At 40.0% G+C, this 24,078-nt stretch overlaps 3 gene segments (V, D, J or C); all 3 read right to left on the bottom strand.

Moving 5' to 3' along the window:
• Positions 1–1,715: 1,715 nt before the first annotated feature.
• Positions 1,716–2,220, bottom strand: LOC127216951 (immunoglobulin heavy variable 3-72-like). The segment is given in 2 exon segments: positions 1,716–2,056; positions 2,175–2,220. Coding segments are annotated over 2 exon segments (387 nt in total).
• A 5,033-nt stretch (positions 2,221–7,253) lies between these two features.
• On the bottom strand, positions 7,254–13,741 carry LOC127216977 (Ig heavy chain V region 3-like). The segment is given in 3 exon segments: positions 7,254–7,399; positions 13,067–13,579; positions 13,661–13,741. Coding segments are annotated over 3 exon segments (705 nt in total).
• A 102-nt stretch (positions 13,742–13,843) lies between these two features.
• On the bottom strand, positions 13,844–22,394 carry LOC127216976 (immunoglobulin heavy variable 3-74-like). The segment is given in 4 exon segments: positions 13,844–13,947; positions 15,875–15,959; positions 21,929–22,239; positions 22,344–22,394. Coding segments are annotated over 4 exon segments (546 nt in total).
• Positions 22,395–24,078: the final 1,684 nt, after the last annotated feature.

Below are 24,078 nucleotides of genomic sequence, written 5' to 3'. Positions count from 1 at the left end.
GCTCCCTCTCCACTCACTCCTACCCTCCCCCCCCAAATCCCAATATGCTCAGGAAGTCTTGTTCCTTTCCCCTTCTGTGAGGGTCCATGTATGAATCTCCTACTTTCCTCCATGTATCCTAGTCTCTGGCTGTATGAATTATAGGGTGGTGATCATTTTCTCTATGTCTAAAATCCATATATGTGTGAGTACATACCATGTTCTTTTTTTTTTTGTGACTGGGTTACCTCATTCAGGATGGTTTCTTCAAGTTCCATCCATTTGCCTGTGAATTTTAAGATCCCATTGTTTGTTTCCCTGCTGAGTAGTACTTCATTTTGTAGATGTGCCGCATGTTATTTATCCATTTGTCAGTTGATGGGCATCTAGGTTGTTTCCATGTTCTTTCTATTACAAACATTGCTTCTACGAACATAGTTGAAGAGATGTCTTTGTTGCATGGATGTGGATCATTTGTGTGTATGCCTAAGAGTGGGTTTGCCGGGTCCTATGGTAGACTGATTCCCATTTTCATGAGGAAATGTCATACTGATTGCCAAAATGGCTGTACAAGGTTTCACTCCAATAAGTAGTGGAGGAGTGTTCCTTTTACTCCACATCCTCTCCACCATAAGCTGTCATTGGTATTGATAGAGACTCTTTTTAAAAAGCAAGTTTGAAACAAACAGTCAAAGGGAAATCATGAGAATTAAGACCATGACCATGAAGAAATAACACTGCTCTTATGGCCGAGAACTTGATGATAGATAGGTCAGGATACTAGGTCAAGGTCAAGTACTACTGTTCTCCTAAAGAAACTCAAAAGTTTTCTAATGACATTATGCTATACTCATAGAATGGTCCTTTACTTGGTTCTCTTCAGAGAAGCTCTTTCCATGTGCATGAATAGGGCACAAGAGACACCATGGAAATGTCAGTAATAAATGGCAACTCAGTAGAAAGGATGCAGGAAGATTAGAAAGAGAGTTAACTAATGCCATGACTTAAATCTGTTAAAGTACCAAGAATTCCTTTTAAATGAACATCAGACTATTGAATTATGTCAAAATGTAACAAAGTTCTATATTTTGTTAATTTTTTGTAATAAAGAACATCATAAACTTAATTTTAATGCAATTTGTATTAAACAAAATGGATTTTTATCAAAATTTAGGGAATTATTTTTCACGAATGATCCAAACAGTTTAGATAAGCTTCCATCTTACATTTTGTTTGAGGTCATAGCTTAATAGCATACAAATAAATTCCAAGTATGAGAAGAGTGTTGCTGCAATAATTTTTTCCAAGCTCCAAATTCTTCGTTTCAAATAAAATTGTAATGCATTTCTCAGAAGAAACACATAAAGGCAAATCTACAACATAAGTTAAGCTTTTTGAAATATTTGTCAACAATTTACAGAGAAATATGTTGCAACACAACACAAAATTTAAAAGAAGGCATATCTGTGCTTTCATTATTCCAGATCCTTATCTCTAGGATTTCCCGTTTGCCAAACAGAAATTTACTTCTGCATTGAAGTTTCTCATATTTCATCCATTCTGTACAGTTACACTTTCCAATGCAGACGCTGCTGTGTTAGACACAGCATTATATGTTCCAGACAACTTTCCAGAGAAAGTTAATATTTGGAGAAGCTAGTCTCCAGCCATTTTCTGTGTCCTTCTGCGCCCCCTGCTGCTGCTGAGCATTTATGCAGGGAGGTTTGTGTCTGGGCTCACACTGTAGCCCCCTCACTGTGTATAACTTTTACACAGTAGTAAGTGGCTGTGTCCTCAAGCTTCATGCTGTCCATTTGCAGGTAGAGGATGCTTTTGGAATTATCTCTGGAGATGGTGAACCTGCCATTCACTGATGAGCTGTACTCTGCTGTGTAGCTGTTAGCTTTGTTTCTACTCACTGCAATCCACTCCAGCCCCTTTCCTGGAGGTTGGCGGATCCAGTTCATGTAGAAATCACTGAAGGTGAATCCAGAGGCTGCACAGGAGAGTTTCAAGGAAGCTCCAGACTGCACCAAACCTCCTCCAGACTCCACTAGCTTTACCTCACACTGAATACCTGCAATAGTAGAGAATTCTGATCAGGAGAATGTTACACACATTCACTGTCTCTCTTATTCGTGCCCACTTCCTAACCATGTTCCCACACACTCATCATCCTTTGTCTCATAAAAGACCTTTTAAAAGAGACACAAGGAAGATGCAGATCAGCCACAACTTCATGTTGAGAGGTCTGTGTTCAGTACTGATCCCTGAATTGGAAGACCAGGGAACTCAGGAGTGGACTCCTTTGCTAGAGCTGCAGGGTTAGTTCTGGGCTGGATTTTATGAGGAGATGGAGCCAAATTTGCATTCCTTCCTGATATATCATGTGCTAGGGGTAAAGAAGTAGAAGAGGCAGTTATTCGTACAGAATGCAGATGTTAAAGGCATGAGTTAACAGTATAACAGTATTCATAACTACTTTGTTTATTATGTGTATGTGATTAAATTTAAATGATTTATTGTGAGTTAATCATGTCTGCAAATCTCTGCATCACAAATATAATTAAATATTATTTTGAAAATTTAAAGAGAATGGATATAAAGTTGAATTAATGTTAAGTAGAAATATTAAAATCTAAAAAATCCTTTGTGGACTTTATGCACAAGTATGTAAACTTGATCCCCTTTTACAGTGAATATGCACTGAAGAATTATGACTGTTCTCCAGAATCAGCCTTTGTTAAGTGACAAAACTATTCAAATACCAAGTGAGTTTACACATTTGTTGGAGCAAGTCAACATTTTGTTGGGGTGTGTTTATCATCCTTAGACATTAACTCACCCTCCATTTCAATACCCTTAAAGAAAGCAGATTCCATGTCTGGGACCACCAAGCTTTCTCCTGCCTGAACTCTAGGCTGTGTTGAGGTGCACTTCCTCCCATCTGGACCCCTTGAAGATGTGGCATTTCCACAGAGTTTGGCCAATAAGTCACTGGATGAGGAATCTTGAAATGACACCCTACATGAGAAGAAATGTTGAATTAATATTTTTCTCAATATGAATTTATTCTCTATGAAATAAACCATCTTCATGGTGGGTTTTGTGTCCTGTGGATTGTGGCACTCATGTTTCTGTAGTTTTACGAGGAAAGTAACCAATGTTCAAAGAAATAACTCCAGGTTTGCAGATGTTTTTCCAGAAACTTCAAGGAAAACAGCACAACTCCTTAGTGTCTTTCACAGTTTTTCTTTATTTAAAGAAATAACACATTAAGCACAAGAAAGGAAGCCAGGTACACATGAACAAAGGCTCTTACTGGCCACTGTCTGAAACTGCTCCTCCAATTCCTGCCATTAGTCATACCTGGGGACTAGCACAGCCCCTCAAGGGTTGCCAAGGAATGACATAAAGGAATATATTGAAATTTTATTTCTAATTTTTCAGAACAAATTTACTGATTTCTAAAATTGCTGTAACAGTTCACCTTCCAACAGCAATGCAAAAGGATTCTGTTTCTTTGTAACTGCAATGGATATGACATGTATTTCCTTTTTTTCTGCTTTTACAGATAGGATTTATCTGTGTAACAGTTCTGTCTATCTTGGAACTCAATTTTTTGACCAGGGTGGGGGGTTGAACTCACAAAGATCTGCTTGCCATTGCCACCCCAGTGCTGTGGTTAAATGCATGCTCCTGCATTGCCCTGAACCATTTGTTTTCTTAATAACATACATCCTGAATGGAGAGGTATGGGTGCTGCCTGTTATTAAGTAACACTTGTTAAGTCCACAAACTGTTAAACACAGTGTGTCTTTACAACTTGTGTGAAGCAAAACTACAGGTACAGGAAATATCAGAAAGTGCAGAGGTCCACACATGTCCAGTTTTATCCCACTGCTATGATGAAGCTTCTCTCTTTTCTTGTAGATCAATGAGTTACTCAATGATTAGTATGTAAAGCTAAATGAATTATTTTCCTCATTGTTAAAAAGCATATACAAAATTTCATTTTAATCACATATTTTCTGAGCTATAACTACTCTCACACTAAATATTTTTCAATGAAAATAATTGCTTTCTACTTAAAATTGGTTGCTAAATGTAAAACAAGAAATTAACTGTTCTTTGCTTGAGAGTAGTGTGCTCATAATTATTTGCTTTATTTCTATACTCAGCAACCCACTACAGGCTCTCTCCTGGAGCCTGGAAGACCCCGTTTATCTAGTAGTTAAGAATAAAAATCCAGAGCCTGAACAGGGAACTTTCAGACTGGACCAAGCCTCTCTGGATCATAGTCAGGTAACCTGGTCTCATGAGTCAACACTGGCCCTTACAATATCTAATATAAAACTGGTTTGTGGTTCCATTCCTGACCCAACACATTCTGCATATGAATGCATCTGTATGAAGACATGGCATTCATATTTGTCATATGGATGGAATGGCTGATAGAGGATCATGCAAATTTAAGTTTCAAAAATTAAAAGTTGTCAGTCACATCAACCCAGTGAGGTCATCAAGCAGCACAGCATTTACCCAAAATCAGACGCTCTATAGAACAAATGTGACAAATAAAGGGCTGTTAGGGATTATGCTGTATCATTGACAGTCTTTGTTCTATCAAGGTTGAGATGGTAGAGAAGGCAGAAAATATGAGAACAGAGAATTATGCACAATCTCAGAACATAGTCTCAATTAATATGTACATGCGTTAGCTCAACCTATGAGATTCGTTAAAAATATTTAAATAGAATTTTAACCTGTGCCTCAGGGTTTTATTGCAGTGCAGAGACACAATGACCCTAGCAACTTGTAGAAGACATTTAAATGTCTCATAGTTTTAGAGGTTTAGTCCTTTACATTCGTGGTGGGAAGCATGGCAGAAATGGTTCTGGAGAATGAGCTAGAGTTCTACATCTTAAAAAAAACAGGCAGCAGGAAGTGAAGGAAGAAATCAATACCCAACCCCTTGTGATACACTTCCTGCAGCATAGCCACACCTACTACGACAAGTTCTCAACTCCCAGTACCAGGCTCTGTGAGCCAGCAGACCCCATTTTCATTCAAACCACCAAAACCAACTTGTACGAATTACACTTATGTGACAATACTTTATGATAATGAAGGTCTCTTACTTTGTAAGGCTGAAACTTTGCTGAACCACACAGCCAGAGTGAATAATATACTTTGGGGTCATGAATGACTTAGGGTTCATATATGACTTAAGACTGCTTCCTTACTGTCTACTCAGCCCTTTTCTTTCATTTACATTAATGAGAATAATGTAATAACCAATCTTATTTGCCTTGAATTTCCCATGTAATGAATTTTTACAACCAAAGACAATTTAAAGCTCTATTCTAAAGTTATATCCTCTTTTATTTTCCCAATACAAAACTAATGCGTTGCATGTTTGTATGGAAAATAAAATTTTGAGTAAATCTTATAAAATGAAAACAAAGAGGAGTTGAAGACAGCATACTGATATTAATTGAAGACAAAAGTGAAATATGTAGTATATTAGATTCAGTTGGAATCAGGCACATGGGTTCACTTGTAAAACTTTGCTCAACATTTCTGTAAATAGCCCTCATTTCCTCTCCCAGTGGTTTTTGTGTTAGTTGTTGGATAAATGTAGGGAAAAGGTCTTTGAAGGAACACCTGGACACATACACACAGACACACACACACTCAGACACATACACACAGACACACACACACACAGACACAGACACACAGACACACACACACACACACACACACACACACACACACAGGTAAGGAGAGAAACATCGATACAGAGACATAGAGAAAATCACAGAAACAGACAAATATTAAGACTCATGTAACAGACAGACATGGACAATAGGAGACACAGAAAGAATGAAATTTGAGTGCCAATGATCATTAAGCTTTGTTTTCTTCTACTGTACTGAGACACTTTCAAGCTAATTAAAATACCCCAGTGGTGTATAAAGATTATGATTAAGTTGATATAAGAGTTTCTAGCTGATGAACAATCAGTTCCTATAGTACCTTGACCTGCACTAAGGCCCTGCAGACAGCTATATTCTTTGTTCCAACATACAAGTTCTTAATTCTTAAGGTTCTACAACAAGAGAAGTATCTTCTGGAACCTGTGGTCTTGAAAAAGTTCAGCATTCTCAAGGAATATCAGACAGAAAAAGCATATTTCTGTATTCATTGGAAGAGAAATCATGCAAGCAAAAGTGTGTATAATGAACACAATGTATGGTGCATGTTAACTTGACTTCCACAATTCTACTTTAACAAGCTTTGAATAGCCCGTCAAAGTAATATATACACAGATACTCAAAATCAAGTCTTATACTATACTACAAACTTTTAATCCAGATAACATTTCATGGAACTGAAATGCATTTGAATGATGATCGCATTTACAACAAATCTAGGGCACCTGCCCCCTGATATGTATCTTATTTTGAGAGACTAATGTTTGTCTACACGTTACATGTGAGTACACAGAGTGATCCAGTCATGCTTTTATAGCTAGGGTCTGCTAGGATATGCCACAGCTGTTTTCCACCGAGCTTGTGTATAGCTTAATGGACAGTATAAGAACACATTCAACAACACAAAGACTAATGTGACACCAGCAGAGTCTAGATTTTTCTACACCAGCAGGACCGGAACATCCCAACATGGGTGAAGCATGTTAGATGCCCTTCATTTTTCTTACTCTCATTTGTAAGCATGTAGATCACTGGACTGTTCATCCCTCTAACAGCATGAAAGAGGCTGAAGTTACCGTTTTAATACATGATTTCTGAATTGTCTTAGAAAGTATACTGAATTGATATTGGGATATGTAATAATTACTACAAGTTTTGTACCAAGTCAATGATGCTATGCGATGTCCCCTCTTATGTTCATGTGGTTTTAATGTCAATGCATCACTATGAGTAGTCAATCTAAGTATAGAGATCATTTTCTACATGTCTAATCACTAAGTCAAAATCCTAGTCAAACAAGGACAGGATATTTTCTCTGTTGCTGCCTGGTCACAGAAGAACCACCTTCCCTAATGGTTTTCTGACACCCTCAGGATGTGGGTTTCACACTGTGTCTTTAGCAAAGTAATGTGTTGCTGTGTCTTCATTCCTGAGGCTGGTGGTCTGCAGGTAGGATCTGTTGACAGAGGTGTCCAAAGATAAGACAAAATATCTTTTGAAGTCATCAGCATATGTTGGATTCCCAGTGTAGGTGTTGATAAAGCCCATCCACTTTCAGCCATGCCCCGGTGCCTGCTTCACCAAGTACATTGTATGATCTGTGAAGGTATACCCTGACGCCTTGCAGGAGATCTTCACTGACTGTTCAGGTTGCTTCAACTCAGCTCCTGACTGCACCAGCTGGATCTGTGCTTGGACACCTGTGGAGAGTATATGGGGAAGTGAGAGGTCGTGTATCTGCCTCAGTTTAATTTGCAGCTCTTGCCTCTGGCATCTTACTTTGGGCAGCTGCCAGCAGGAAAAGGAGCCTCCATGGACACTCCATGATGAACGAGTTTGGACACTATACTTTCCTGAGACTAATCAGTCACTCCCTTGCTGGTTGAAGGAGTTGAGCCTCAAATTTCTACTCTAACTGCATTGCACAGAGCTCATCTGCATATGACCAGGAGTGAGCAAAATGTAAGGTAAATACAAGGGTTAAAGTCATCAGATGGGTAACACTATGTCTTTCAGTGTCTGGTGTGTATGTTTTCACGCTGGATGTGTTGTCCCCCAAGGCCTCTCCTTATACTGTGTCTGCACACTGACATCTTCCCCTGTGCAACTCACAGTCTCGCTACTTGTTCCCAAGGCAAAAGCATTCTTTGCCCACTATTCATCATATGTGTCTCATATTAAGAGTCAGTAACTACATCCTTACCAATGAAGACTGCCCTGTGCACACCGAGACCTCTGTATTACTCTTTCCTTGCCTGCTGCATCTAAATGTGAGCTGTTCTAGAACTCTTTTGGTTCTCTGCATTCCTATATCAGCATCTAAATATTATTGATGAATTGATTAGAAATAAGGTACATTTGTATTGAATCTCAGCTGGGCATTGGGGCACATGTCTTTAATGCCAGCACTCCAGAAGCAGAGGCATGTGGATCTGTGAGTTTGAGGTCAGCATGGTCTACAGAGCGAGTTCCAGGACAGGCTCCAAAGCAATAGAGAAACCCTATCTCAAAAACCTAAGGGGAAAAAAAGGACTATTAAATTTGTCCTCTTCTTTTACATAAGTCATGTAATAAATGTTATAAATTTGAAACAGAACAAAAGGTTCCATGGAGAGGTTTGAAGGAAATGATATATTTATATTAATATAAAAATTAAAAATTATACTAAAAGTAGTGAAACAGACTTATGACAAAGATGAGTTTAGATATCTGATGAGATGGATCAGTATTTAAATAAATTGCCTGACTTCCAAAAGAACTGAGTTTGATTTCTAACAGGTACATCAGGTAGCTCACAATCACATAGAATTCTGGCTCCATGGGGAGCCTACTTCTTTGGCCTCCATGGGCACCTGCAATCTTGTTCATGTACCTACACAAAATCATGAATACATAACTAGAATTATAAGAATTGGAAAACAGAATAGTTTAATAATAAATCACCTGATGTGAAAAATATCACACTGAATTACAAAATCTGGATTAATTACTTGTAGTGTTGTTATGGAAATAAATATGAAGGAATTGCAGCACAGACCACATGTTCCTGATGATTTAAAACCTCATGACAAGCCTATGCTAGCTTTCATCTCAGCTCTGGTCTTTTCTCAACCAATCTTAACCAGACTGCTTGACATTATCAGAATCTGATTCTATCTAATTTCCTCATTGATGCTTGCACTAAAGTATTTTGACTGTAGAAACTGACAATGTCTGGAGCCATCAGAAGCAGAGCTATGAACAAGCAGCTGAGGGAAGAGAGTTACTAGGGATGTCTGGCATCTGACTTACACTAAAGGGAGCAGGGTTGTTTAAATGTGGATGGGGGGGTCTCTGCTGATAGTTTGGACTAAGGACAGGCAATTGTAATTTGTTGCAAAATATAAACAGAGGGTGGGTGACAGGAAACAAAAGAGATGAGTACCAGATGTTTGTGCACATAAACCAGACATTTGTACTGCACATCCCATGCTCTGGAAGCACAGTGCTATTTGTCAAAGGAAGTCAGCAACTTCAGGCTTCTTCTGGTTACTTCTGCATAATGGGCTGGGGGAGGAAGCCAGGGCTCACAGGAAGTGATCTCTGGCCTTATAGACTTCTGTTCAAGGATACAATTGACACCATGGAGATTTGGTGCCCCCTGATGTGACACTGACTCCTTGCAGCATGCTGGCCCCACCCTAATGGTCAGTAGATCAGGATCACTTCCCATACACAGAAGGATGTGCTGTCTCAGAGACACTCCATGATTTGGACATTGAGCAGATGAGACTTGAGAAATACCCTGATAATTTCAATTTATCCTTAAAAATAATATTTTGTTTAATTTTGCCTATTGTCATGTGGATCACATGAGCATACATGACTTCTTTTATCAAGTGAAACAGTTGGTCTACAAAGAGCATTCACATGTAGCCCTTGCCAGATATTGAGCTCATCTGTAATAGATGATTAAATTTCATTTGTGATGTTACTTAATTTGTGTTACAAGTGGACAGAGATGTGACATAGTCTAGAGTCTTAGTCTTAGATGTTTCTTTCCACATCTCACAGAGGACAAGAAAAAAAAAACATTTTTATCTCTGTTGTCCTCTGTACTTCTAACTGTCTCATTAAGGCATCAACTCTTAGACTCACTCAGAACCACAAGGATGTGTTCTTAATGGGGGTGTATAGATATATACACTATACAGTTCATAGATTAAGTAATTTCAATTCAAAACATTGTGATTTAATTCTATTTGTTAATCATGGTCAAGTATTGTGTGAAATTCATATGATTAACCACTTATGTAACCAGAAACCTGATAATTACAATGTTCACAGTGCTTTGGTTAACCCAGCTCTCTTCCTCCTAACATTACTTCAGACACAAAGAAAGCCGTGCATCCCTTATTCATACCATGTTTCCAGGTTCTCCTCCTCATTTGCCAGCCAGTCTCAAGGGTTTATCTGGCCTTGATTCAGAGAGATGGAAATGTCATGTATAATATAATGCCCCCTGTTACTTTTCACTTATAATCTCCAAGTTCATCCACATTGTGTCATAGAAATCACTGCACGCAAGCTACATGTTGAGAGACAAGATACGATTTTTATTGAAATAGCACATAGGTTGAGTCATTCACCATTGATGGTTTCTGGAGTAAGGTATCATAGATTGTAAGGCAATGAAAATCTGTGTGAAATTCTTTTTAGAAATTCAAAGCTTTAGTATTTATTTGATATTACAATGAGACAAATTGATGGACCAAATGGTTACTATTTTGCTTGGATCTTGTGACTTTTTTCTTCAAGTCAACTTAGTAGTTTTCCCTTTCTCTCTCTCTCTCTCTCTCTCTCTCTCTCTCTCTCTCTCTCTCTCTCTCTCTCTCTCCCTCTCCCTCTCTCTGTGTGTTTGTAAACTGTTAAAGAGCCGTGGTTGTGTACTGTTGTGTACACAGAGGTCCCCTCCTCAGATTTAGTTCCCGCAGGTAAATTCCACCCCTGTCTCCATTGCCAATGGGCATGGTCTGTGCCACAGGTGTGGACAAAGTGAATATGTCATTAAAATTCCCCTTTAAATCTGAAGAAAAGATTGAGGCTTGAAACAAAACTATATACAAAACAGTGAATAACAAGTTTGCTCTAAGAAAAGGAAAATCGAGAACATATAAACTTAAGTCCTACCTATTTAGTCCTAGGATGAATTTGAAACAGGGTTTAACAATGGAGTTGTCCTAAGCTGGAAAGCTTAAGTCTAGTACCTAATATATCTAACTAGGAAGAGATAATGATAGTTGTGATAGTTTAATCTTCAACCTCACCAAAGACCTGAGAAGGAAATTAACAATACTAGGTAGACAGGAAGTGCAGATGGGCTACTTCCAAATGGTGCAGCAAGGAAAGAAACAGCAGGGTACCTGGACAGTCACCCAAGGTCTCACAGCAACATTGGTAAGCCAGTTTTCGCTAAGGCCAAGAGTATCTGACAGACCATAACAAAAGCAGGGAGGTAGAAAGGCTGTCTTACCCTGACTTGGCAGGTTTAAGCAATCTTCTATGGTTGTCTCCTACAAGCACATAGGACCATACATCCAAATCAGTGGTCGAGGTGGGGGCAGTTCTTTGCCCTAGAGGTCATAGCTGAAGCAAGGATGGACTCCAGAAGGAGCAACAACAGTGTCCAACATATTTTCAGGAAGGTGTATGGTGCTGTCAGGTAAACTGTATAATACTAATATCTCACTACTACTAAATTAATTCACAAGAAGGTAGGCTAATCTACTCATATCCCATCTAAACCATTCATTTCCCAACCATATCCTACCCATGTCGAAAATAGATACTGTTTTGCATTCTAATTTTAAACTCTCCATTGTCATTTTAATATTTTGCATTTTGTTTTTAGCTCTCTATTGTCATTTTTAATATTTTGAATCCTTATTACTAACTCTCTTATGGTATGTACAAGTTTCTTATTGTTTGCTCTAATCTCAAACCATTTCTTTAAGAATATCCTATTAATGATAAAAAACGCATTGCTATTACAAAAAGCATGTATATATTGGTTAAGTCATTATTTTCTTCTGTTAAAATTCCTTCTGTATATGAAGTAAAAGAATTCCTAAAGTCTTGCATCATAAGATTATCCACCATAGGTATGGAACAACTGATCTCAGATATTATACCAGCTTAAATTGTGTTTTGAAATTACCTTAGGTGTAATTCTGTTGTCCTGGAACTTTGATGGTTTTAGTTGTAGATCTCAACTTGTGATAGCTACCCCTGGAGGTGTACCACCAAATAGTGTCAGGCAGCAGACGATCCTTCTGATCTTGGTCCCTTCAGAATAACTCTTAACAATATAAGCCAAGCAAAATTTTGTTAAACGAAGGAGTGAAAGGAGCCTTGAGCAAATTGTTGGGACCACAGGGCTAACAGGTGTCACCTCCCATGGGAGCCCCAGGGCTGCAGGAAAACACAAGAAGAGCAGGTACCACAGGGCTCTGTGCAAATGCAACATAAGGAAATGGGCAAAAGATGAGAAGCAGTGAGTGCCTTCTCAGGCCTGCTGTGGAGGTAAAGGAGTTGTATGGCAGAGGCAAACATCCCACAAGCTGTGTCCACGTGGTTAGGCAAGGATGCTACCTGTTTGGGGATGGTGGGGGAAGGGAGGAACATCTGCTGCCTGGGTGAAAACCAGGTCCAGTGAAAATCCAGATGCCAATTCTGACACGAGATATTGATGTTTAATAAGGATCAGAACAAACAAATATGCCGAATAGATGTTTATTCAGGGAGAAATCACTTACAACATAGTCAGATAGACACCAGCAGGGTCCTGGTCCCAAGGATGCTTCTGGATGCTCCCCTGTCCCTGTGCTGCAAGCAATAGAGCTCTCAGAGACCTCTCCTCAGACTTAGTTACCTGAGGTAACATCTGCCCCTGTGTCCATCCCCAATGGGTGTGGTCTCTGCCACAGGTGCAGACAAAGTGAATATCTCACTATATGCCATATATATAGATGGCATATAGAGGCTAGAAGTAGTACTTGGATGTCTTTCGTCTACCAGGTTATAACCCATCTTGAATATAGGGTTTCTAATAAATATGAAGTTCATCAATTTTGCACAAATGATCTGACAATAAGCTGCAACGACTAATCTGTCTGCCCCTCAGTGTTAGTTCCATAGATACCCACCCTCATCACAACATTCAACAAGTTAAGGGATCAGTTCAACAAATTCCTATGATGAACCTAGATGGAAGTCGTAGAGTAATAAACTGAATTAGCAAAAAGCACAGCTGGGTCACATCTGAATTGAAGTTCACCGTTCTCAGGGAGAGGTGAATAGGGCCGGGGAGGGAAGATGAGGTTCCATACCTGCTAGGGTTGATGTTAATGATCTTGACCACACAGTCCTCCAGCATTGTTCATTCTCTAATGTCCTTTGAAGAGTGTACAAATACCCTAAGTGACTATGAAGTGACAAAGTGACATTCAGAATGATTATTTCTGAGTAAGTCCCAGGGCAGCTTCCTGCTCCTCCAGGGTTTCTGACACACTCAGGATGTGGTTGCAACACTGTGTCTCTTGCACAGTAATAGACTGCAGAGTCCTCAGATGTCAGGCTGCTGAGCTCCATGTAGGCTGTGCTGGAGGATGTGTCCGCAGTCAGTGTGGCCTTGCCCTTGAACTTCTGATTGTATCCAGTACCACCATTTCCAGGATAAATATACCCAATCCATTCCAGGCCCTGTCCAGGCTTCTGCTTCACCCAGCTGATATAGTAACTAGTGAAGGTGTATCCTGAAGCCTTGCAGGACAGCTTCACTGAGGACCCAGGCTTCACCAGCTCAGCCCCAGACTGCTCCAGCTTGACCTGAGAGTAGACACCTGTGGAGAGAAAGGCAGAGTGGATGTCACTGTCACCTGAGTGCATGGCCCCTCCTCAAGTCTGGAACCTGGAGCCCTTACCTGTAGCTGCTGTCACCAGGAAGAGGATGATCCAGCTCCATCCCATGGTGAGGACCTGTGTGCTCAGTGACTGTGGAGAGGACACTGGTCATATGTTGTTGCTGATGTGGACATCCCTGTATTTACCACCATTGACTCAGTAAATTTGCATATTCATGAGCATAGTATTTCTTATATAAAGACCTAGTCCAGCTCGAGAGGAAGGAGGTACGGGAAAACTTTATCAGGCAGCTGGATGCTGTGATCTAAGTCTTCATCCTGTCTGAGGAAGAAGCCATTCCTGAGACCTATGCAGAAATTGAGGTTAAAACATCAAGGCATAATCTCTCATTTTATAAATAGAGTACCACTCAAGTGATTAGTTCCTTTTCCTGACAAAAGTGATTCATAGGCAGTGGTAGTAATGAGGATCATTGTCCATGAGAATTTCAAAAACTCCTAAATTGGGAGAATTTCCACATTTCCTTTATGTATAAAATATTAACATTTTCTGTTTTAGCATTTGTAGCTATGTGTTCCTGGTGACTTTTTTTTTTTCTTTTCCTAGATCATTTTCTACTTGTATATTTGCTTCCTTTCTATTGAGAAAAGGAAAGGTTTTGGGGTACTGGTAGTTATGGGGAAAAAGTCTGAGAGGAGTTAGGAATGGAATCTCATCAGAATACATTGCATGAAAATGTTTTACAAAATAAAATAAATATTTAAAAAGTAAAGGAGAAAGTTAAAATCTATACAATATTTAACAAAATTTTTTTACTGTGTGTGAAAACTGTAGACTTCACATATCAACTGTATCAGGTGTTGTTCAGGTAATGGACTCTCAGAAGGGAGTCCACAGAAGCTGTGCAGTTTCCCACAGCCCTCGTCTGATCTCCTTCCTAGTGATTAAGGCTCCAATGTGTCCCCTTCTGTGATTACACTTTTTATCACTGTTTTCTTCCTGACTATATCACCAAAAGTTAGACTACTAGCAACAAACTAGTCACAGCTTCAGACTTGCTGTGGTTCCTACGTGCTGGCCTGGTTAAAATCTGTTCTCACTGACCATAGTCCTGAGTCCCTGGCTTTGTATGTAAAGGCATGCAGGCAATGTGAACAAGAAAACAGCAACACAAAGCAGAAAACTGAGATAAGGAACTCTGATGCCAAAAGTAGGAAGATGGAACAGAGACCTCAATGACATCACCTGGTTTGTGCACAATGCTCACTCAGACATCCCCACAAACTGAAGGTCCACAAAACACCTGCAAAGGAATCACTACATGGGGCACTGTAGTGCAAATCTCAAACAATCATTGTGTGAAAAATATTAACCACCTGTTCCCTATTACACACATTCACATATTGGAAGCTTGAAACAAAGAAAACTTATTTTTCCACCAACTTTGAAAAACAACATTAATACATGGAAGGTGTGGCTTCTCCTCAATGTGTAAGAAAATATAGAGAATTGTTTTCACATGACTTAGAATTCCCTGAGATTTCCTACTGACCTAATAACTATCACCAACTGTGAGAATTACATATTAATAAAAAATATGGATAGGTTTATTCTTATGTTTATTTCATCAGATAGAAGGTGCCAAATGGATGGTTGCTTGAGATGCTTACTGATAAAAAATTGACACACTTATTAGAAAATGACCAATACTAGCTGTCATAGAACATGACTCAGCAAAGGACCATGAGAGGAGAGGTTTGCACAGGAAGGGGAAGCCACTTATTCTAACACCTAAACATCCTTAAGCCTGTTTGTGAGGAAACACACAGGACAGTCCCCAACTTCTTACACTCTAAGGGACATCTGCTAGTGCTGAGAAGCCTCAGGATTTCTTCATCATATCTGTTGGTCTTGAGCACCAAGAAGTTTGTGGCTAAGTTCGCACTGAAGTCTCCTTCTTATGTCTTTGCAAAGTAAGACATGGAAAGTTGTTCAGATTTTAACTATTGGATATTAGAAATACTATTAATACTGGTTCCAAATTTGAAGCTGCATCTCCAAAATATCAATACTACAATACCACGATATCTAAATGTTCTGAGTCTTGACTTATCTGATTGGTTGTCCATCTATTTCTTCATTCCTAGAAATCTCTTGTTTGAGTCCTTGTTTATGTATTCATGATCTTTGGGAAACTGAGGTAGAGAATTTTCATAGCCACAGAGAGGGACCCGTCAACTCTAAGTTGTAAGGGGTTTCAAACAAATAGGTACTGTGCTTCCTTGTTTGTGATACTCGGATAATTTCAGGGATAATGTCCACACTTAATATATCCTCTTTGGTTTGTCCCAAATTTTCCTAATTATAAGACAGAATTTTATAAACATATCACAGATCTGAATGTCACTGTGGTTAACTGAATCAGAGGAACAATGCAATGAGACAACTTACTCTGCTGAGTTAGCTTTGACTATGTGGGTGAGACCTGTGTTTGAAGATCTACACTTGGGTTGTATTTCTATTCCTAGAACACTCTATAGGAGGAGATCACAAAACACAGACATGGGTATATCTGCATGTACTATTTTATGTACTCTTCTATATCAAAGGAGAATTATTCCACTACAAATTATAAAATATTAACAGTGTGAATATGTCTATTTATTTAATTTGATGTTTTCTATCCTAGCAAAAATAATGATGTATTTTCTTTCACAAAATATTCAATCATGGGGAGGCAGGAACCACTGATATCACAATTTTTAGGACCCTCAATCATACACATGTGACTTCAAGAAACACACTAATCCTTAGCTCAAGGATAAGTCCCTCACTTGGTAGGTCATATAGCTACATTAAAATGTGAACCCAATACCATTCTATGTGTCATTCCTCCAGCACCACAACCATTGCTTTGGGTGAACAGGCTAGGATATACTCTGAAATACAGATTTATGAATACATGTTTATTAACATGGAGGTTATGGACAATAAAAAGTGGGATTACATTTAGTGTGACAACTATGGTCATGCTGAGGTCAGCTGAGATCTGAAAAGGTGTTTAGATGCATATGTACATCGGACAATTTCAGGGATAATGTCCAGATTTCAAATATCCTCTTTGGTTTGTCTCAACTTTTCCTAATTATCAGATAGAATTTTGTAAACATATCACAGATCTGAATGTCACTGTGATTAACTGAATCGGAGAAACAATGCAATGAGACAACTTACTCTGCTGAGTTAGCTTTGACTATGTGGGCAAGACCTGTGATTGAATGAATATATATATATATATATATATATATATATATATATATATATATATATAGAGAGAGAGAGAGAGAGAGAGAGAGAGAGAGAGGACTGGAGATATCACTTAGATGGTATAGGCTATTTACACAACAAAAAGGCAAAAAGGACAGGAAATATACCCATACCCATCTTGAGAGACACATTTAGAAAGATAAAATTTGACGTTACAAAAGAAAAGCATTTCAAGATCAAAGTAAACAGACCTCCTGTCTTCTCTTTGCTTAGGGAGTGGGAAGCAAAGGCAGAGGAAACCAGGTGTTTTCCTTGCCTGCTCTGAGAATTTGTTCCTGCAAGGAGGAAAGGATCCTCAACAAAAGGTGCTGGCACAACTGGGTGGTGGGTAGAAGACTGGTGGATAGAAGACTGCATGTCTATCGTCATGCACAAAACTCAAGTCCAAATGGATCAAAGACCTCAACATAAATCCAGCCACCCTAAACCTCTTAGAAGAGAAAGTAGGAGGTGCCCTTGAACAAATTGGTACAGAAGACTAAGATCTAAAATTAACAAATGAGACCTCCTCAAACTGAGAAGCTTCTGTAAGCCATAGGACACAGTTGACAAGACCAAACAGCAGCTCACAGAGTGGGAAAAGTTATTTACCAACCCTACATCTGACAGAGGGCTGATCTCCAAAATATACAAAGAAATCAAGAATCTAGTCACAAAAACACCAAATAACCCTATTATAAATGTGGTACAGAACTGAATAGAGAATTCTCAGTAGCAGAAATTACAAAGACTGAAAGACACTTAAGAAAGTGCTCAACATACTCTAGCTATCAAGGAAATGCAAATCAAAACAACTCTGAGATACCATCTTACTCCTGCCATAATGGATAAAATTAGACACCAATGACAACTTATGCTGGAGAGGGTGTGGCAAAAGGGGACACACTTCCACTGCTGGTAAGAATAGAAACTTGTACAGCCATTTTGGCAATCAGTATGGTGGGTCCTCATGTCCCTAGGCTTGGTTAGGGCTCAGCTCCCCCTGCTGATCAAGAGTTCCTTTCCAGGAAGGTTTGTGTCTGGGCTCACACTGAAGTCCTCTCACAACAGTGAGCCTCTTGCACAGTAATATGTGGCTGTCTCCTCATTGGTCATAGAGTTCAGCTTCAGGAAGAACTGGTTCTTGGTTGTTTCTCTGGTGATGGAGATGGGGCTCCTCATGGTGGTGTTGTAGACAGTTTCTCCATTGTGGGTTATGTACCCCATCCACTCCAGCTTATTCTATCAGGACTGCCTGATCCAGATCCAGTAGTAACCACTTTGCAGTAACCAGTAACCGAGCAAGTGAGGAAGGTTGACAGTGAGGGCTTCAAAAGGTGAGGTCCTGACTCCTGAAGCTGCACCATAGACAGAATTTCTTCAAACAAGAATAATTAATACTGTCAAACATATGATGTCACAACCCCTCGTGGACACATGCATGAAATGGTCACACTCACCAGGAAAGGCTGTCTCAGGTACAGAAGGCCCAACAGTCTCAACTTTTAGGCTACACCTCCTTTTCTCAGAAGTCAGCCTCCTGTGAAAGAGATGTGAGTCCTCAAAGCTCAGGAGGGAATTTAACTTAGAGTTAGAAGACAGATGTGCATATAAAGACTCAGCCCTGTCCATATAAATGTGGAGCATAGGTACTGACACCCTTCGATTATTTGTGGTCCGAGTCTGGAAAGAGAGAAAATGAATCCTTTGGCCATCACAGGAAACACATCTCTCCATACCCCAGCCTCCACTTCCTAGCTCAACCTCCCCCTCCCATATGATCCTCTGCTCCTGTGGATGCCTACAGTGTCTTCTCATGATTGCACTTGAAAAAGATCATGAATATAATAACTGAATTTCTGATGTTGGTGTCATGCACACATAGGATGATGCTTTTCATTTTATTTAAATTTAATTAAAGAACTTTTTATTACCCCCTTTTATTCACATTTAATCACCTCTCTGCTCACCCACTTTCTTCTTCTTTCTCTCAGTTACAAAGACAGAATCAGAAAAATCACAAATAAAAAACAAAATCCAAGAAGTCCATGTTTTGTTCTTAAACTATTCCTTCCCTAAGTGTGGTTGTCACTTTAGTGTGGAAAACTGACTTCCTCCCAGCAGTTGTCAATGGTGAATGGCTTCATTGCTGAGAGTGGGTCTTAGTGCCCCTTGTCCCTCCTTCATGCTTGAATTTGTCTGCATTTACCTTCTGTGTATCTTGTTCATATAGTCACAGTCTCTGTGAGTTTATATGTGTCCCCCAATCCACAAACACTGCTTCCTCTATGCTGCCCCTATCTTACATATTTGTGTGTTTTTCCAGACAAGGTGTCTCTGTATTGCTTTGTAGCCTGTCCTGGAATTCGATCTGTAGACCAGGTGGCATAGCTTTTGAGTTTTCCAATCGCAACAACCACTCTTCTTCATAGATCCCTGAGCACTGAGGGAAGGATTGTGAAAAAGACATTTTATTTAGGATGACCATGCAAAATCCCTCCCTCTCTGAAGGTAGATGAGTTCAGGATTTAATTTTTGCTATTCTTAAGCACAGTGAGCATATTGAAACAGAGATTTGGAGCAGCTGGTTCAATTCTTCTGCCAGATCTATCTTCTCTGTCACTGAGATATGGCCTCACTATGAAATATTGTCAGTTTTCATAACAAGAATCTTGTGTAACATTCTTTAGTATACACTGTGTCATGCCACATCTGATATAAAACCACTTTTTATGGAAAGAACTTGGTCTCGCCAACGTTCATGATCTCAGTTAATGGAGTCTTCCATTTCTTTTCTTCCTTCGTGAACAGAAACACCACCTTCTTTTCCAATCTCCATGTTGTCTCTACATTGTTAAGTTCCAATCCTGCATCCCTTTAAGAGTTTGGCGTTAAGGTGGTGTGAACCAGAACATACCCCCATTGGTACACACGTGTGAACACCTGGTCATCAGATGGAGGAACTCTGTGGAAGGTATTAGTATGTGTGTCTGGATTGGAGAAAGTGAGTCAGTGGGAGAAGACTTAGAGGCTCTACAGTTTTCTGGCATTTTCAATGTGTCTGCCTGCTTTCTGCTTATGAATCAAGTTGATAGCTCTCAGCTGCTACTACACTCCCTAAGCATCTGGTTTGTACATCTGGGATACCAATGCTTGAAAACTGTAACCCCAATTAAATGCTTTATTTGTAAGCTGCCTTTTTCATGGTGTTTTATCAAAGCGATTGAAAAGTAACTAAGACAGACATTTTCACCCATGTTGCACAGGGACTGTTAATCTTCCAAGACAAAGCTGAAATTCCATGGCTTACAGAAATGAGCAGAGTGTGTCAGAGCTAAGATGATACCCACATACCCATCGTGATCCCTATTAGATTTAGATAAAATAACAGATTGCATGTGAGAGATTTTTCTAGTTGAGAAGATATCATTTCTCATGAAGGTTAGCATGTGATCAGATGCTTATGTTCAATGCTTTCTTGGTGGTATAATTTTATATTCTGGTCCTGTGGAAGACAATAAACCATACATAAAATGCCACCACCACACAGACACTGACCTTACAAAGGAATTAATTAGTACAAATTCCATGAAGAACACAGAGGAAAGTCATTAATAAAACTGCATAGCAAAAAAGAGGATGTCAGATCTGAATCTGATATTTATACTTCTCAGTGATGGGAATGGAGGTTTGAGTCTTGGTAGGGTTCGTGTGCCCATATCTGTGCCCCACTTTCCTCTTGATGTCCCCTTAAATATAAGGGCATCTCTAATAAAGAAACCTGTAGTGCACTTTGCCGAAAATATGTTGGACACTGTTGTTGCTCCTGGTGGAGTTCATTCTCGCCTCAGCTAATGGCCTCTTGGGCAAAGAACTGCCCCCACCTTGACCACTGATTTGGACATGCAGTCCCATGTGTTTGCAGGAGACAAATATAGAAGACTACAGGACCTTGCCAAGTCAGGGTAAGACAGCCTTTCTACTTCCCTGCTGTTGTTGTGGTCTGTCAAATTCTCTTGGCTTTAGCCAAAACTGGGTGTACTAAAGTTGCTGTGAGACCTTGGGTGACTGTCCAGGTAATTTGCTGTTTCTGTCCTTGCTGCACCTTTTGGAAGTTTCCCATCCACACTTCCTGTCTACCCTAGTATCATTATTTTCTTTCTCAGGTCTTGATGAGGTTGAAGATTAAACTATTATTCTCTACCTAGTTAGATATATTAAGTATTAGACTTAATGTTTTCTAGCTTAGGACAACTCTATTGTAAACTCCGTTATGCCTTCACCCTAGGACTAGATATGTAGGTCGTTTTGTTCTCAATTTTCCTTTTCTTAGAGCACACTTGTTATTCACTGTTTTGTATATAGTTTTGTATCAAGCCTAAATCTTTTCTTCAGAATAAAAGGAGAATTTTAGTGGGATATTCACTTTGTCTGTGGCACTGACCATGCACACTGGGGGTAGAGCCAGGGGTGGAAGTGACCTGTGGAACTAGGTCTGAGGAGGAGCCGGGCAACGCTCTCTTGCTGGCGGGACGTGGGTAGGAGAGCATCCAGTGGAACTTGCTGGTGTTCGTCTGTCTAGGTTGTAAGTTATTTCTCCCTGAATAAACATCTATTCAGCCTATTTGTTTATCCTGATCCTTATTTAACCGCAACAGAAATCTGCTTGATTATGAGAAATAAAAGACACAGGAATACCCTTGATCTTCCTCCTGTGATTTCAGTATTGAAGCTAGAGATGATTGTACCCTCATTACTGTCATTTTGTTTTTCTGGGCCGCTGCCTCTTTTCTCATATTCTTGGTTGTGAGCCTTTAGTGGCTGAGCTATCTCAAACAAATATTTTGAGAGACTGTCTGGGAACTGTAAGATGGAAGACAGCCTGACTGCTGAGAGAAGCGCTTGTTATGCCTTCATGACGTCCTGGGATGGATGTGATCCATGTGTGCTGGGCGCCCCCTGCTGGCCCTGTGCAACCTCACAGACAGGTATATGTGTGGGTCCCACTGAGATTCCCTCACTGTGTGTCTAGCACAGTAATATGTGGCTGTGTCCTCAGACTTGAGACTGTTCATTTGCAGGTACAGGGTGTTCTTGCCATTGTCTCTGGAGATGGTGACTCGATCCTTAAAGGATGGTGCATAATTTGTGGTACTGCCATCATACTTAATTTCTCCAATCCACTTCAGAGCCATGTCAGGAGTTTGTCTGAACCAGCTCATCCAGTAGTCACTGAAGGTGAACCCAGAGGCTACACAGGAGAGTCTCAGGGACTCCCCAGGCTTCATCAGGCCACCCCCAGACTGCACAAGCTTCTCTTCACACTGGACACCTGAAAACACAGAAATTCCCGTCCAAGAAATTGTCACACATGTCCATTGTCCCTTATATTCATGTCCACTCACACATTCAGCATCAACTGCTCTCCATAATTACCTTTTAAAAAAGAAATAAGGAGAATCCAGCTCAGTCCCAACTCCATACTGATCCCTAAGTGAAGTCCTGGGATCCACAGCTGACCTGCTCTGCCTGATCTGCAAGGTCAGGGCTGGGCTGCTTTTCATGAGTAGAGAGAGCGAGCACATTTGCATGTCCTCCTGCTATATAGGAAGCTCTGTAGTGGTTCCTGGATATGGCAGGTTATTTGGTAATGTGATGGAGTTTAGAATGCTAATGTTGAAAAAATTGGCATAAAAGTACATTGCTTTTTTTCCAATTGTCATCTACTTCCTTTTGTATACTTGTAAACAAAAGACAAGTTGTAATGTTCATTTGAACTCCACTTTCCATGTTATGGTTTATAAATAGAAGTAAATTTGCTTTCCAATGCTCATTTCGTGTGGGCCTCACAACTGGAGGACATAAAACCCCTGGAGACTGGTCCGTATGCGTGTAGTTGCTTCCTCTGTCTTCAAACTCCCTCTCTGTGGTGAGATATTCAGGCATGCCTAAATTCCACTGTTTAGCTAAGCACATGCAATTAAATTATTTTCCTTTATAAGTATTGCCATCATCATGGTGTCTCCTCACAGCAATAGAAACCCTAACTAAGACAGATATCATCTCAAATTTTATAAGGTTATCATCCAAAGCACTGATGAAATGAAGGCATATCCAGGACTTGGATGACATGGAAGCCTCATGCATTGCTTGAAGGAATGTAAATTAGTGCAGATCTTAATAGGAGAAGAATGGAGGTTCTTAAAATGCGGTTAACAGAATTGCCATGGGGCGCTGTCCCACCTCACACTGAGAGCTCAGAATCCCAGGCAATGGGGAGTTTGTATGTAAAAAGGGCTTGTCCAGTGCCTCACAGAGACAGGACCTGAGCCTGGTTGAGTTCACAGGGGCTGGTCTTCATGTTTGTTAGAGAGGACCAAAAGTTTCATTTTCTGGTTGAACAATAATTCGAAGAGAAATCTGGCACTAGGGAAATGTCCAGGAACCTACAAGGAGGACCCCAACTAACAATCTGAGCAATAGTGCAGAAGCTACCTTAAATGCCCTTCCCTGAAATAAAAATTGATGAGTACTTTATATGCCATCCTAGAGCCTTCATCCAGTATCTGATGGAAACAGAAGCAAACACGCACAGCTAAACACTGAGACAAACTTTTGGAATCCAGTTGCAGACAGGGAGGAGTGATGAGCAAAGAGCTCAAGACCAAGCTGCTTAAAACCACAAAGACATCTGACCTGAACAAAGGGGAGCTTATGATCTCCAGACTGATAGCTAAGAAACCAGCATAGGACTGACCCAGACAGCCTGAATATGGGTCTCACTTAGAAGGCATGGACAGTCTATGGAACCTCTGACAGTGGAAACAGGATGTATCCCTAGTGCAATAGCATACTTCAGGAGCACATTCCCCATAGAGAGACAAGTGACAGGAGGGAGGTCCTAGTCCCTACCCCAAATGACTTGACAGATATTGATTATTCCTCCTGGAAGACCTCACCCTCCTTGGGGAGTGGATGGGGGAATGAGACAGAGGTTGTGGGGGGCATGGGAGGATGTTAGGGAGAGGGAACTGGGATTAATATGCAAAATAAACAATGTAAATAAAAAAATAAATAAAAAAGATCACTGGTGGCTCTTTTGGGGACTGAGATTTAGTTACCAGAACCCACTTGGTGGCTTATAGTCATCTGTAACTCCAATCACTGGTGA

Source organism: Phodopus roborovskii, unplaced genomic scaffold, assembly GCF_943737965.1.
Source record: "Phodopus roborovskii unplaced genomic scaffold, PHOROB, whole genome shotgun sequence".
NCBI classification, from domain to species: Eukaryota; Metazoa; Chordata; class Mammalia; order Rodentia; family Cricetidae; genus Phodopus; species Phodopus roborovskii.
The sequence above is the reverse complement of the archived record's forward strand: the minus strand, read 5'-3'. Positions and strand labels throughout refer to the sequence as shown.